This window comes from Parasteatoda tepidariorum, chromosome 4, assembly GCF_982258835.1.
Source record: "Parasteatoda tepidariorum strain Cologne lab strain chromosome 4, Ptep-v5.0, whole genome shotgun sequence".
In the NCBI taxonomy this organism is placed as follows: Eukaryota; Metazoa; Arthropoda; class Arachnida; order Araneae; family Theridiidae; genus Parasteatoda; species Parasteatoda tepidariorum.
Window position 1 is genome coordinate 62,308,581 of NC_141758.1, and position 17,504 is coordinate 62,326,084.

The 17,504-nt window shown below is 27.0% G+C and overlaps 1 protein-coding gene across 4 annotated transcripts in view; it reads right to left on the reverse strand.

Moving 5' to 3' along the window:
- Positions 1-15,572, reverse strand: part of LOC107444458 (E3 ubiquitin-protein ligase Mdm2) — a 31,006-nt gene extending 15,434 nt beyond the window's left edge. The window contains exons 1-5 of one of the 4 annotated variants that reach the window (XM_016058597.4): positions 15,326-15,572; positions 13,956-14,046; positions 12,607-12,678; positions 6,670-6,803; positions 3,913-3,962 (exon numbers count right to left, since the gene is read on the reverse strand). In XM_016058597.4, the coding sequence (XP_015914083.1) occupies positions 3,913-3,962; positions 6,670-6,803; positions 12,607-12,678; positions 13,956-14,018 (319 nt within the window). In that variant the 5' untranslated portion in view covers positions 14,019-14,046; positions 15,326-15,572. The remainder of the gene's footprint in view (positions 1-3,912; positions 3,963-6,669; positions 6,804-12,606; positions 12,679-13,955; positions 14,047-15,325) is intronic. The other 3 variants (XM_016058598.4, XM_071182361.2, XM_071182360.2) reach the window with 3 other exon arrangements.
- Positions 15,573-17,504: the final 1,932 nt, after the last annotated feature.

The following is a 17,504-nucleotide window of genomic DNA, read 5'->3' on the forward strand; positions in this document are numbered from 1 at the left end:
AAATTTTTTCAGGCTAAAAAGATCAAGTCTACAGAAAATTATTTTAATGTAAAAATTTTTTTATGCTATTAATGTAGAGATTCAATATATTCACTAATAATTTCAAAATAACATTAATCTGAGTAGTTAAAAACAAAAGCTAAAGCCATACCTTTCAAATCACTTTCAGTGTGGTATAGAAGCTATTGATATGATTAATAAATGGCATTTCTAGAATTTAACTAGTTTAGCCTCTTAGTATAAATTAGTTAATCTACCCATATCTCATTATTTAAATTTTAAACAGGCTACAGTACAAGCTTTTATACAGAAAAATATGTCAATGTAAATTCAGATTATCAATACATATACATAGAAGTTGAATGAGCTGTAGTGTATTTAAAGGTTACAATCTTAGAGAAGTAGCAAGTGGCAATTTTAAAAAATTTCAAACCGTAGAGTGAATGAATATTTTTCAATTAAAACAAGCTACTTAATCTAAAAATAGTAATAAATTTTATAAAATATAATCTTCATACATCAACATTATATTTATCGTTAATTAGTTCTTATGTGAAATAATAAATTGATCAGCTTTAGCCTTCAGTCTCAATTTATTTCAAGATAGAAATAAGTTATAAGACTGAAGCAATTTTCTGGTTATCTAGTATTAAATTAAAATGTAATCAAAATACAATAGAGACTGTAAAGCAAAAACAAATAAAACTGTTTTTATTCCCCTTCTTTCTTTTAAATAAAAATTTGTAGAAATAAAATGTACAGAAATTTATAAAAAATAACATTTATAAATGAGAAAAGCAGAATCATGCATAAGGCAGTTTTAATACTGTGTATAAATATGTACATGTCATAGAATGATTGAAAAATTTGGCTATTTGCAAACTAATGACGTCATTTTGCAAAATGTTTACAAAGCTCACTATAATAACACCAATAACAAATTAAGACAGTAGCTTGCAAAGAACCCGATTTTCCAATTAGCCCACATATACACGGTATAAAAATCTGCATATGCACAGTATACTAAATTAGCTTGATAGTTAAAAAAAAAATCTGAATTGTTACATAAATTTGCTGCAAGAATTTTTTTTTTCAAACCTTAACTGTTGTTTTCTGATGCTTATATTAAGCACCACAATGCTATGATCGCAATAACATTTTATTTTAATTCTTTCAAAGAACAAAAATAAAAATAACTATTTAAATTTTTTTTAACAATCTGCTGGTGCAATCAAAGGGAGAAAAATTTAATTTATACGCAAAAGGATGAGCCATTTTAATTTTAAGCATACAAAGTTAATAAATTATAATTACAAATTATACCTTTTTGATGCACTTACAAAGAGCTTGTAGCTATGTCTTCAAAATTAATAAAAATTATATAATTATTTATTTTACCTGTGTATTTCCTTTGTAACATTTGAAAATAATTTTAAAGTTTTCTATTTTACAATAATCAGACATTCATAGTGCTGTAGTATATAAACACATAATAGATCAACTGCAATATTCTGTTGCATTACCTTTCAGATTATTATGTAAACAAAATATAATTTTGATTTTTGAATTCACAACTTTGATTTTTCGTTCAACAGAATATAAGAGTACAAGTATAAAAATTTAATACTTAGATTTGCTTAATTGCTATTTTCAATTTTAAGCAATTTAAAGTTATTAGAAATTTTCACTCATTTTAAGAACACTAAAACTAATTCCGCTGTACTTTCAGTGTTAACATTTTGATAAATAAGAAAAAAATAAAAAACTTTATATTAAACAATTTAATAAAATATGAAATTGGAGAATCAATTCCACACACTAAAAATATTCAGAATTATTTGGTTAGAAAAATACAAGGTTGCTAACATTTCGATTTGTTTCTCATAGCCACAGAGCTTTTTATCTATAGTAATTTTTCCTGACAATATTAAAATGCAAAATCCAGAATTGTAATATCATATAATAATTTTCCTGTCTTCGAGGAAATAAAAGAAAGTAAGAAAAAAATATTGGAAAGTTAATTGCAAATTTAATTATCACACAAATAGAATGAAGTAATTTGTTGTCATGTGGAGATAAAGTAGAATATCAGTTTAAAATGTTAAAAATAATGAGCAATATAGTAAAAGAGAAACAAAAACTTAAAAAATATATATATATTTTTTAAAGTAAAAAAAAAAGCAAAACATTTTAAAAGTAATAATAAATTTTAAAAGTTTAATTACAAGACGTATGTTACCAACAAGGGGTAAGTAACTATAAAAAGAATGGCAATTGCTGTTTTTTAAAATATATTGGAATTAATCTAAATACATTTTATGTCAAATGTATAATAGAGCTTTGATTTTTGATATGAAATATGATGACTATATGGATAAAAACATAATAAAAAGTCAGTTGAAAACAAGAATTTTTCTTGTCATTATCTTCTTTACTTAAAAGTAGCAGAATTTGTTCTTAATAAGGCTACATTAGTTTGTTTGCTCTTGCCAAAATTTGTATAAAAATTACTAAGAAGATATTTAGATTTTAAAATAAAGGAAGCCTTTCTAAATCCTAATTTATATTATTTTTTTTAATCAGAGTTTATTTTTTAGAAAATTTCTGTTATGTAGGAAACTTACTAAGAATGCTTGATAAACTAATTTCTGCAACTTTCCCTAATTTTGAATATTGTATCTAATATTAAATTTTGTAGAAACATTCTTTATTAAAGCTTAAAGAAACATGAAATGCTCATTTGAAATGGCTTAAACAAACACACACACAGACGAATATCTTATTTTTTTAGAGCTCAGGTTTTACCTCTAATTTTTATGGCATCTAAAAAAAAAGAATAATAGCGAATAATCTTTTTGCAATCTGCTTTAAATATTGAGATTAATTATGGAATTTTCAAATAAATGCACAGTATTTTGCTATTACATATCAGTTTCAATTTTGAACCACTTTCATACATGTTTTTTCATGAATGAGTTGTTACTATTAAATATTAAGAAGTTGTAACACTTTGATTTGTAGGTAAATAATAAACACATGAAGGGATTGTGCAAATAAATTTGAGTTTCGCCATCTTTCTACACACCATAATCATTAATATAATTGTGCATATTTAATATTTTGACTTCCACCACCCATTTACATATTATTAGGATTATATACTAATAAGTTTACATAGAAATGTAAAATAGAAGTTGTTTACATATTTTTAAAAGATTTTTGAAGTTATATAAAAATTACTTTATTACTGATGGCCTTATTTTGATTTTAAATACTTTTGTCTACGGTTTGGTCGATTGAAAAATAAGAATTCATTGTAAAAACAAAAAACTGAAGATGAAGTTAGCAATTTAGTAAGGAAGAAGAAGAAAAAAATAAATAAATAAATAAAACACACACACACTTAGATTTAAAACAAGCAATAAAAATAAAAACAGAAAGCAGTACTAATTTTGAAATTTCTAATAAGACTGATAATTTCAAAAATGAAAACTAGGTAATAAAATATTTAACAGTTAGTTGATTGGTTGAAAACAATATAATTATTTTTAAATCAAGAAAATAGGGTCTCAGGTATCTTCAAAAATTAATTAAATAGCCAAATATCTTGATTAAAATGAAAAAACAAAAAAATAAACTTTTGAATTTCAGTGAATTTACAATAAGTAATATATTAACATTTTACAAACATTTACCAAAGAAAGAAAATTAATTAAACTAAAAGATAATTTTATATAATTCAGCAAAATCATTTTAAATATATGTAAACAATTTCTAACACTATAGGGAAATACATATGAACTGTAAGGGTAAATAAGCACAAAGTGCAAAAAGTATTAATGAAATGTAAGCCATTAAAACTTGTCTTGCATGGGTCAATGAGGGCTCAACTTTAGAACATGATATACTCACAATTATTTTTATTAAAAAGGACAGGAACTACAAGTTTCTGTAAAAGTTTCCTAAAAAAGAGAGAAAAGTAAAGTAATTCTAATACTTTATACATGAACAGTACTAAGTTAGTTGCATATAATATAACGAGATTCATATTAAAGTTCATTAATCACAAATTTTGCTACGATAAACAAAGCAAAATTTATTACTAATTGAAGATTTTAGAATTAACGGTATAAGGAAACAATCGAATAGAAAAGAGCTCCCTGAACATGAAATTATAAACAGTGTGCAATAAAAATAAAGGTCTTACAAAACAAATTAAATTAATTTGAGCCTTTAAGATAGGTTATTAAATAATAAGTAGCATGTTAACTTATGAAATTTCTTTTTACTGAGACTGAATCAATTCTTTTTTTTTTTTTTTTTTTGCTCAGTATGCAAAAAATGAGCTCAGAAAGCAATTTGAAATTTTGCAAAAAAATTTCTGCATTTTTCTCTGCTTCGGGTTTTATGTTCGCAATAAGCAATCAAAGTGCAAATAATTTTTCAATTTTTTTTAATGAAATGTCCATTATTTTGCAGAATTATCATAATCACATTGGCTGATAGTCAAATTTTTAATAAATTATGAGAACGAATTTATTTAATATTTCAAATAATTATGAGCATCTTTATCTGTCGCACAGCAAAGATGAAAATGAACATGACAATATTTGTCATTCGTTTAATTCAATTACAAGAAACATTACTAAAAACAGCATACATCTTTAAAATATAAACAACTGGCATGATTTGCTGAAAGGCGTGAAACCATCCCAGAATTCACATATTTTAGTTCAGTAAACAGCAGGTATATAAGACTCTCAATTATGTAGAAAAATAATAATATACACACAAGAATTAATATGAAATATTTCAAGTGTGAAAACGGTTCACAGCTCTGTCAATCAATATATTTAACCTCTTGCTCACGGCTGGTACAACATGCGGACTACGTGTGCTGGTACAACAAGGTAGACCGTAAGTAAAGGGTTAATAAATTTTAAAAAAGTAGTAAATAAACATTAAATATTGCAACAAATTTTAATATGATTCTACTTATTTTATATGCAACCACATAATACAATAAAGGTAAGGGTTTTACGTAAAATTCACAAGCCAAGCAGTAGTTATTCTCTCTGAATTCATTTTAATTATCATTTAGTATGAAATATATTTTATTAAACAGTGAGAGAATTTTAAGCAGTATGAATAGAAGCAGCAGACTGGCTATTTGATGTAAAGGGTGATCACTTGGCAGATGTGGGCCAATCTTATTGGCAAGATATCTATCTTGATTATGAAATAGCAGTCTGCCACTGAGTATAAATGCAGTAGAGTTATAGTGTATAGGCACTCATTTATTTAGAAGTTAATCTATATTATCTGATTAAAAGTCTAAGGATGTAATAGTGTTATATCCTAAAAAATAACTAGGTAAGTATAAGAATTTGCAAGAACTTTTCTACATAGATCAAATATATTATACATATATCACAGTTCTCCCTAGAAATTAAGAAAGGTCAAGGTGCTACTTTTCAGAAAAGGGCACTATAAGTTATGAAAGGGCACTCATTTAACACTGTAAAATTTTATCAAAATATGTAATATTATGTATTAACTGAATTTGATTCTCAAAAAATTTTAAATTACACTCTTATACAATTTTATGTGTATACTTCAAAAATAATTCAGAATCACCCTTCTAAAAACGTTTAGGGAGAACACCGAAATATAGTAATTGCGTAAAAGTATTTTATTACACACTACTGTTGTTAAAACAAGATAACTTTTTTTTAATGATTTTAAAATACTAGGAATTACTTTATCTGACAGCAGTTTGTTCACATTATTTATATAAAGACATTTTTTTATAAGTAGATTTTGTTTTAATTGACAAATTATTCAGAAGGGAAGATTAGTAAAATATGGGTTAAAATAATTCTTAATAAGTTGTTTTTTTTGGTATTCTCAAAAATTGTTACTTTTATTACTTAAGATATAATTTTAATAAAAAAAATAAAAACAAAAAACTGGGTAATTTTTTTAATGCATGATACTAGGGGATTATTTAAACTTTCTTATTACCACTGCAAAATATTTAGATCTAGAGTTATACAACGATTGAAAGCTGTTAGAAATTTTTAACACTCGAATTTATTTTTTTTATGTAAAAAGATAAAATTTTTACCAAGGAGCGAAAAACTTACAAAATATATAATAACTACTACCAGTAATATATAACCAACAATAGCTTTTATAAGAATCTTATCCTCTAGCCATGGCAAAAATCATAAAATGTTAGAAATCCTTATATTTTCAACAGCTTAAAAAAAAAAAAAAATGCCTATCTAGAAATAACTAATTATAGTTGCCTTAAAGCTTTGAAAAAGAGTTTCACAAATATGTTGATTAATAAAGTTGCATTTGAATGTTGAAGTAAAAGAATTCTGCATCATTTTCAACAGGAAAAGTTAAAATTATATTTTAATATCTGTACAACCTACATGTCCGCTTTCGTAATAATAGCAAACAAAAAAAAATGCCTTGATAAGCCTTATTATACAGGCAATTTCCTGATTACAGAATTATTTTAGAATAATAATAGATTGCAAAATAAGTAATCTCATTTTAACATATTCTTTATACAAAATATACCTCTTTGAAAAATGTGCAACAAATTGTAATAACAAGGATAAAAATAAAATCCATAACAGAAAATACATTTCTTACCTAACATCATGAATTGTAAATTCTTGAACCCCTAATACTGAACCAAGTTCATCCCCACAGCAATAAATTTTAGTTGGTTCTAAGGGGTCAAATAATCTTCTTTCAGAAATGTAAATTCTTAACCCATCTAATACCTAAAATTATTCATGCAATTCAAGAACTGACAAAGAAATCAAAGTCAAGATCTAAATTACAAGATTTATATAGAAGTTTTAAAATGATAAAAAAAAACTTTAAAGTTTAGTGAAACCTCGTTTGATTGAAATTTTTCATTTAAAAATAAGCGTTAACGGAAGTAGTAAGAAAAAAAAAATGCTCATGATGCAATTCTGCATTAGCAGAATCCCTGTAGTACCCTGCTAATAAAGTACACCAAATATTTGAAAAATTAAAACTTAAAAACATATGTTCATGTTTGTACAACAATGATCTGAAGCTTTCTTAATGGTCAGAATAAGGTACCTGATACAATGTCACAGACACAAGTGATTTGTAAATTATAAAAATAGAACTCTCACTATAGCACAAAAAAGTGACCACTTAACAAGGCAATCAATTTAAATTTGTGTCAGAGTAAAAATAAAACAGCCCTCCAATAATATATTAAATCACTTGGAAGATTACTTGAATATGCCTTGTTTAAAAAAAGAGGGTCTTATTCATAGTTGAAAAAAATATTATAGTAGTAAATATAATGGAGTAAACCAGAAATTTATAAGTAAAGTTCAGATTTTTATGACAATTGTATTTTCAAACATATCATAAATTTTTTTGGAGCATTATTTCCTTAAAATATCTGCATTTAAGTTTTTAGGGGTATTCTTCATATTTAGGGGTTTATTTTATTAATATATATAAGTAAGCACAAACGCCTGCAGAGTATCACAGATGCTTCAAATTTTTATTTAACCATAGATAATTTAAAAAAAAAAATATATATCCATAATCCATTTCTATTTATTCTACATAAGAATTAAAAATTAAAATAGCACTTATCAATTTTATTCTTGCATATAAATATTTACTCATAATTTCTTTATTAGGCTTAATCTGTTCCTTTTCCACTAGGAAAAAGTTATTCCTTTACAAATACATAACACTCAAGTTTTAATTTATTATACATCTCTTGAAATTAAACATAACTAGATTTTTATGTCGTGAAAACAAGTAAAATATTATTACTTTATTCAAACAGGGGGGAAAGAAATTGTTTAAAGTAGCTCAGCAGGTAGAGATTTATTCCTTTTCGCACAAGCAAAAAAAGCTTATTTAAGTGTCAAAAACAATTAAAGTCTGATATATTAATCATCAGATATATACAAGTTAAAAAAATTAATATGACTTTCAAACATTCCAGTTAATTATTTTTAGAAACTTTGATTTTTGAAAATGTTTATTATTTTCAAAAATTTTCGTAATACATAGTATAGAAGATATCTGCTAAATCTAGTTTTCAAATCCATGATTTCTATCAAACAGTAATCAATGACTTACGCAGGCTAATACATTATTACCCAATACAGACAACAGATCTAATCCAGTGTAACTTTCTTTCTTAAAAACAATATTGTTTTATCTGAGCAATGCTTAGCATATTTTTTAATAAGCAAATTTAAACAGAAGCAATAAAATAATAACTGAACTATTAAACAACATTTTAAAAAATAATAAAATAAAAATAACCGAACAATAAACAGTAACAAGCATACGAATAAGAACATGGATTTAAAAATACTTATTAATGCCTTTTATTCACTAAATTTTAAAGATCAAATGTTGTTAATTTAATTTCAAAGAAACAAAAGGAGCAAAATCATTTCATGTACTATTAAAATATTTTAATGTATCAAAAAAAAAAAAAAATTCAAATCGAGGAAAAAAAAATTTAAATCTTAAACAAAACATTCAAGCTGCACGAATACGGATTACGATATGCGATTTTCAAATCGCACAAATCAAATCACGATAATCATTCTCTGATACCCAAATTCCAAGATGAACTGGAAGTTTTCATGAATTTCTAACATTTATCACTGAAAATCATGACTTTCCATGATTTTTAATGTCTTTCCAGGAGCGCAGATACTCTATGTACAGTTAGGCATTATTTTAATCTATCTTACAAAAGCAAATTTCGATATATATATTAAGTGACACAGTTTTTACAATAATTGCAACTATCAAACTCTATTGGGATCTCACACACATTTGAATTTATGAAGATAGTTCTGCAGATTGACTCTGTAAATTCTGCTACCAGATATATATATATATACCATATTTGGGCCATTATTGCTGGATTTTTACTTGTGATTTTGAATATTCTGATACACAATATTACAACTCGTTAAATTCGAATCTGTTAAAAAAAATATTGTAACTTAAAAAGTAATTACATATCTTAGCAAAAATTCGACACCTTCCCAGAGAGAATAAAAAAACAAGACGTGTAAATTTATATTACACATGGTACCTTTTGCAGAAAAATAATTTAATGAACATGCATATTTCTTTAGTCCCAAGAACACATACCCAACCTGTTCCTTTTCGTTGCCATGATTTAAAATTTATATATAGCGATTCATATTTAAACGTTTAAAAAAATCACAAGTTCTGATTCTTCTTGCAGTTTAAAAGTCATACATCGTAATTGGTATTAACGGGATTTAAAATCACAGAGCGTGATATGTATTTTGGCATCTAAAAAATGACACGTTGTTACGCTCATCGCAATTAAAAAATCACACATCTCAATTCGTATTTATGCAATCTCAAAACCATGCATTGACTTTTTTATTCACGTAATTTAAAAATCACACATAGCAATTCATATTCAAGTGATTTAAATAATAACACATAGCTCTTCGTATTCACACAATTTAATACTCAGGAAAAGAACACCATCTGGGACAAATTCCCGAACTAATTAAGTTATTTGCCGAAAGTTTAATACTGCCTATAACAATATCTTCTGTCAAAAGAATTTTTCCAGAATGAATTCAGCATGTTCAATATTAAGGAATAGTCTTGAAAGAAAATCCTTAAATTTTCATTTAATGGCCCGAAAAAGCTATCAGATGATCAAGTAGATAAAATTATCACAATATTTGAAAATTTTGCAGATTACAGGACAACCATTTTCTACCTACATGGATCATTTTATATCATTTATGATTATATGCTAGGAAATGTATATCATTAAATTTTAACTGTAAAAAAAAAAGAATCAAGGTAAGTATTGCAAAATAATGAAAATTTTTATTAATTGTTAATATATATGTGTATTAATTGTAAATATTAAGTATCACATTTAAAAAAAGTATTGGTCATAAAGAGTAGTAAATACATATCTTAATAGTTTCTTTTATTAAGGAAAATAGTTCCTTCAAAATTAATGTTTTGTTTTCTTTCCTTTCTCAGCCTCTCTCTTATAATTTATGAAAATAAATGTTTTAAAGTTGAAGAATATTCCCTACTAAATGCCGAGTCTTATTTTACACTGACCTTGTTTTGTTTTAAATTCAATAACTTTTAACCATATAAACTTTCTTCAAACTAAAGTATTTAACTTGTATTTATTTTAATACTTGTATTTGCTAGAATATTTATTTTTTTAAAATTTAATTCCATGAACAAATTTTCTAATGTTAAAATTTATGGTTAAATGGACTTTTTTTATTATGTAATATGATGAAAAAACACTGAATTCTCCCATTGTTTTTAATTATTTCAATTTATCAAAAAAAAATTCTGATAAATTAATTCTGATTCCGTTTATTTTTTTAAGCAATCACTTTTGCAATTTCTAATTTTATACATTTAAAAGTATTTAATTTTATGCAAATATATTGCATGGTTAACTGAAAAAAAGAATTTAGTGCCTAAAACAATAATGTTTACATAACAATTACAATCTAGAATTGTTGTCAACATGTCTGTCTTAATACTTTGGCATGTGGCCCAGTGTTTTCATCATAGAAAAAAAATGGGTGAGAATTTCTCACCCTTTCTCTAAAACAGGGTGAGATTTCAAAAAGTTAAGTGAGATTTCTAAAAAAACACAAAAACTCTTGGAAAAAAAAATCATTTCTTTAATTATAATACAGTGTTTTCACTACAGCGCGAGAATGCGAGAATCTTGCATATTTTTTTATATTCTCGCATTAAAAAATTATTACCGCGAGAAATTCGCGCAAACTATAAACCAATTTCAAAATTTGCGAATTTCTCGCATTTTGAAAAAAATTTCTCATTTGCGCCATTTAGAATAAAATCCGGGTAATCCGGTAGTGGTTCAATGCTTTTATTGTCAGAACCTTTAAGAACAACAGAACACCATCCTTCTGAACCACGGAACCTCTTTCAGAACTCTGCAACTACGTGTTTACCGTACGTAAGGTTTCTTCATGTAAGATGTTCAAATTTTTTGCTCGTAAATGTAAGATGGACAAATACCTTGCAAAGCCAATATCTTCTACTCCGAAACGGACAAATGAAAATGAAACAAATGTGGGTAGAAATGATCAAAACGAAACAAATACGCATTTGAGCAACCTAATGAGAATAGCTGATGAAAAGGAGATGTGGAACATTTTCCATATGATGATGCAGCAAAAATATTCAATGGTTTAAAAATTAGAAGATGTTAAAATTGCATTATAATAAAAGAAATAAATTTTTTTCAAGTCTCTTGATGTTTTTTTTTTTTTTTTCAATTTTTGAAATCTCACTTAACTTTTTGAAATCTCACCCTGTTTTTGAGAAAGGGTGAGAAATTCTCACCCATTTTTTTTCTGAGATGAAAACACTGCAATACATTTTTAACGTCTTCTAATTTTTTCAAGTATTGAATATTTTTGATGCATCATCAGAGAAGATTTTGCCTTTACAAGGTATTTGTTTATCTTGCATAAGTGCATAAAAAATTTGAACGTCTTACATGAAGAAACCTTACCTACGGTAAACGCGTGGTTGCAGAGAAATGTATTTTGAAAGGGGTTCCGTGGTTGTGTTCTGTTGTTCGAAAAGGTTCTGAACAATACTGGTAAATAGGGAAGCTAGATAATGGGGCAGATGTTGAAAATAATGAAAGATCCAGTAAGAAAAGTGAAACGGATTTTATTCTAAATGGCGTAATTCGAAGCTTTTTCCGAAATGCGAGAAATTCGCGAATTTTGAAATTGATTTATAGAATGCGCGAATTTCTCGCGGTAATCATTTTTTAATGCGAGAAAAGAAAAAAATATGCGAGATTCTCGCGCTGTAGTGAAAACACTGTGGCCCTTTACTCAAAAAAGTTATGTGAAGATAATATCCGTAAGGAATGGGCAACATTCTCACCAAACTTGAATCCCATAGAATATGTGGGACATGCTTGGCTGACAAGTTACAACTCAGTAACTACCTCCTACATGTGTACCGGAACTTCAAAGATCATTGCTTGCTGAGTGGAATAATCTTCTCAAAGATCAATTCGTTAGTTTGATACTCAGCATGTCTATTTGTCGTATGCACTGTATTTCATGACATGGGAGATATATAATATATTAACCATCACACTAGCCATAATATAAACTTTTTGGAAAGAAACGGGCTATAAAGTTTTTACAAGGAAGACTTTGTAAAGCAATAAACTTCTTTTTAATAAAATTTTTCCAAGGGCTGCCCGAATCTCTCCAGAACCTTGTTCCGGCAACCTACCGTATTTTGCACCCCTGTCTAAAAATAACCAACAAACCCAGAAGTATATTTTTTTCACTTTGGTTAAAATGACATAGTTAAAATATAATTAAATCATATACATAAATAGCAATCATATATTATTTCATTATTACTTTGTTATACTTTGACTAATTTTATCAATCAGATTTTTATTCTTTCATTTTCATAAATACATATATGGTCTATTATTCTTATAAAAATCGTTAAGTCTCTTACCTCACCAAGAGTAGTAACCATATTCACTTTCTTAACAGTTTGAAGCAAAGATAATAGTCTTTTGGCAACAATCTGCAATATATTCCTTCCGTTAAAATAATATAACAAAAATCAAACATATAAAATGCCATTATCATTCTAGCAATAACAAAGCAGAACAGAAATTCAAAGAACAAAAATAATAGAATTGATAATATTTTGCAGCTTTGAGCATGAAAAAAGTACATTGATAATTTTCTTAAAATTAATTTCAATGCTATTAGAGCACATTTAAATATTTTTTAACAGATTTAACATTTCTGAAAACCTTAACAGAGTTTAGTGGTTTATTGACAATTTGTAGAAATCTCCGCTAGCTTTAATACATATAAAGCTCCTATAACCACCTATTTTATATCCCTCAACAAAAAGAGTATTTCAGACAAACTGAAGCTTTATAAAAAGATAATTACACAAGGAAAATTATAAACACTTCGTTGTAATTTAAGTCCACAAAGCACAGATTTAAATAAAAGAAGAAGAAATACAAAACTAATATTTTTCCAAACCTACATTAAATTTTATTTTCATTTAATAATTAAAAAACATTGATATTCTATGCATAAGTGAGTAAGAACACAAGAACATTATTTCGCCAAGGTTAGTTCATTTCTAAAATATATTTCTTATTGTTAAAAAGGGGGGATTTCCCTATCCTGATCTGCGGCAGAATTATCGCCAAGTCTTGGAAACTTTCGGGGAGTGTTGCAAGCTTAAAATCTATTCGACACCTTGGAGATTGTAGTTGGCGCAACAGATCATGATACAGGAATATCCCAATTAAAAATATTATGTTTATTTTCAATCTTTTAGTAAAACAAAATGATTAGAATAAACAAGTCATAGCTAATTATTAATTCCACAATTTATTGACTGACTAAAATGGAACAGAAAGTATATAAATATTAAGAAATTGGTAACAAAAATTTTTCCAAACAATATGACTTTTTTTTTTTGGTGCAAATTAATAACAAATTAGGAAAATTTTTCAAGTCACAAAGTACTCAATTATTAATAAATATGAACTATTTATTTACTCAAAGGATAGTTTGTAATCATTATACATTTAAATATATAATAAAAAATCAATATTATTTTAAGAAAAATTAAAAGATTTTAAATAAATTAGTTTGAATAAATTTATATTATTTCTAAAATTAAAATCTTAAAATACATTATATTTTTTAATGAGTATAATATTATTAACACATCATTTCTCTTAATCAAAAAAATATTTGGAATTATTGGTTGCCCATAAAATTAAAATAATTTTTCTAGAAATGATAAAAAATATGTGAAATCGAACTTACAACAGGAAATTGAAACGCCTTAATTGATGATGCTGTTTGCTGTTGAGTAGAGCAGGATGCCATTGACAATAATATAACTTCTGAAAAAAATCTAATCATAGAACAAATAAGAAATCCTCATCTCTACGATCTTAAGGGGTACATAATTTACTAATAAAATGAAGGCAATTTAGTTATTTTACAAATTAAAGAATACTTCAAAAAGATACTTAATGATAAAATATTATATTTGTGCTTATTATCATAGTTTAATTAAATATATTTTATCGCATCTTTCTAGCACGCTGTAAGCTGCTTTATGCCCATAATGCCAAAAGTTTAAAACTCGTATTAAGCTTATCACGTAAAGCTATCTATCAGTCAGTTGTTTTAAATATGCTCTTTCATATACCCATATTTGAGTTCTTATCAGTTCTTTTCAACAATGAAGCCAATGACGAGTAGAAAATATTTAAAGAAATGTGGAGCTAATGTGCTGAAGTTCAAGGGATTGACTATCATTTCTGAAAAAATAAGCTAAACTCAGTGGCACAACAGCCCATGAAGGACCAAGGCGTACTGTGCCCACCTGAGTTCTCTTGATCTTGGACTCTAGAGGTGCAGAGGCAGATGATCAGGTTGGATGGTCAGCAGAACCTCCAGTGTTAAGTCCCTAAGCATGCTTGCTATTTATCGAACCACTGAAATGATGGGTCAACCCTGAACCTCAACCATAAAGCTACAGGGCGTCAAGAAAGAAAAAGTGTCTGGAAATTTTTTTTTTAAAAAAAGCTGCTGAATTATTGCAAATATTCTAATTTATTTATACCATTCAAAAATGTAAATTTGAAAAATATGGGATTAATATGATTCCCCATGGGGGATATGGATGAAAGTAAATATTACTAAATGCATTAAATTTCTTTGAGCAATTATTTTATTTTTTGGAATAAGAAGTTTAAGAGATGTTTATTTTACTCTTTACCAAGTTCATCAAGGCTGTGTTATTTGGCCAAAATAATTACGAAATTTGTTCCAAAACATACAGCAACTTGAAAGCTTATCATTAAATTAAATGTCGTCCTTAATTTTGGAGACAAATTTCTACAATTGAAAAGTTGTTTTAAAGTTAAATCGTTTTAAATCTGTTATCAGAAACACTCAAAATCAGCATAGTAAAATTAATAAACCTAATTCAGAAACGAACAATCACTCTTTTTAAGAGAGAAATCGTAATTTATTAGCGTGTTCTCAAATTTGTTAAATGGATTATAAAATAAAAGCAATTGCGGATACAAAATCAATTATGCAAGCTATTTCAGGTTTAACTTTTAGCAACAAAGTTTCAATGTTATCAGAGCAAAAATAAATAACAATCAGTAAATACTTACAGTTTATATCTATTTTCAATTTGGAAAAAAAAGGTATTAAAATTAGAACAGCAACCAACAAAATTTGCACAAGGGCGTTCTTAAGCCTCAGAACAAATTTGGACAAGAAGGAAAACGTAGTTTAAAAACAATAACTGGCGAGAAAAAACATGCAAATAACAGAACAGAATTAAAACTTTTTAAACTGAAAAAGAATGATGCCATACACAAACAACACATCAAATTTTCTAACATTTCGAATGAAACTGGAATAAACGTTGAAAGTAGATCATGGGACCAAAGCTGAACTAGATCGGTTAGCATGACGAAGAATTCATAATCGTTCGGATAAATTTGCATCGTTATCGGCTACGTTTTAGCCGTTGGCTATGGCTTGTCTAGGCTTGCCTTCCCCGCGCAATTTGAGTTCAAGTAACTTGCTTGAAAGAAATACAAAAAAATTTCAATTTATAATTTGGCAGTTTATCGTACTAGTCAACTTATAAACCGTTATATGCAATATTTTTCTCCAAATTTTTTTGTAAGGGTGGAGGGTGTAGCTGCAATCAGGGAAATATGGTTTCAATAGTTTGATCAGGAGAGCAGACCAAAGTTTGAACATTTTAATGTTTATTTTACCGTTTGAGTATTTCACCATAGCTCGAGAATTTAAGCAGATTCAAATTTTTTTTACACATCTTTATAAAGTTCATTATCCGAAGATGCAAAAATTTTCATTATTTTACTTAATAGTCGTGATAAAATTTTGAATTGAAAGATATACAAATTTTTACACTATTTTGAAAAATGTAATTTTATAAAGCAAAATACAAATTTGAACAAAATTGCCCGTATAGTTCACGAGATATCAAATTTTGAATTATATATGACTTTTAAAAATTTCGATAATTAATGATTATTAAAATAAAATTTATTTCAGTAATAAGCAAGTATTAAAAATTATTTTTTTGGATAAATGAATTTACAATTGTGTGAAAAAAGATTTTCGGTTCACTTAAAAATTTTTCGAGATACGTTGAAATTCAAAAAAAGTAAAATTATCATTAAGGGGTTCAAACTTTGAACCTCTCTCTTGACCGAAATTATGGGGACATATCTTCCAGATTGTGGTTCCCCCCTACCTTATTTTGTGGGTGATAAAACCGAATCCGTCAAAAAAAAGTATATTTATTTAGGAAAAGTACACTTTTGAGTTTGATTTCGTAACTTAAAATATTGTCTGCTCTAATTAATTGGTCTATTTTAGGCCACCCCTTAAAGCCACGAAGAAAGAGTCCGTCATCCCCTCAAACGCAGCCATTCATAATTTTATAATCGTCGCTGAACAACTGAACAAATTTTGGGTTCACGACTACAATTGTTCAACTCCGTAGCCTTGTAATTTTAAACTCAATCCAGAAAACAAAGGAACTCCTGGGACAAGCATTGGAAGAAATTTCCCTTCGTGGAGGACTCTTGATGGAACTTACTCGTATTTGCGTTACATGGAAAGGAAAACAATGAAAACTTCCAACGGTTAGCCTGACTGCAAGGGGACTCTACCGCATGATCGGTCTATCAATGATAACATTTTACGTCAGCATTGTGGTCGGTGCGAGTAGGGTGCAGAAGCCGTATCGACCATCCATCCCCGGTTATACTAAATAAAAAAACAAAGGAGAACAATGCCTTTAACCCGAAAAAGACGATAAGATTCATTAAATATAGGCTATGTAGAATTTTTTTCACCCTCCTCATATCATATTTGCATCATAATCGATTTAAGCGACATCTGGTCTAAATATAAGGAAGACAAGGACAAAATATAATTTTCCTTAAAAATGTTATATAAATTTTTTTTAACATATATATACGTTTTTAAAATTTTTTACACCTATCCTTCGACTCGATGTTAATATCAAAACTCTAATTTGAATCAAAAGAACTATAAAAAATAATTAAAATATCCGCCAAATGTCCCCCTCATATACAGCTATTAATAATAATTAGAAAACGAAGAGAAATGCATATTAAAGAAGTAGACCATAGTATACATTAAATGTAGACTGCACAGAATTTTTTAAACCGCCTCATATCATAATTGTATCCTCATCGATTTTAGCGACACCTTAGAAATATTGATACCTTTGGTTTGACCTGATATTAATATGAAATTTATCTTTTGAGCCAAAAGAATATA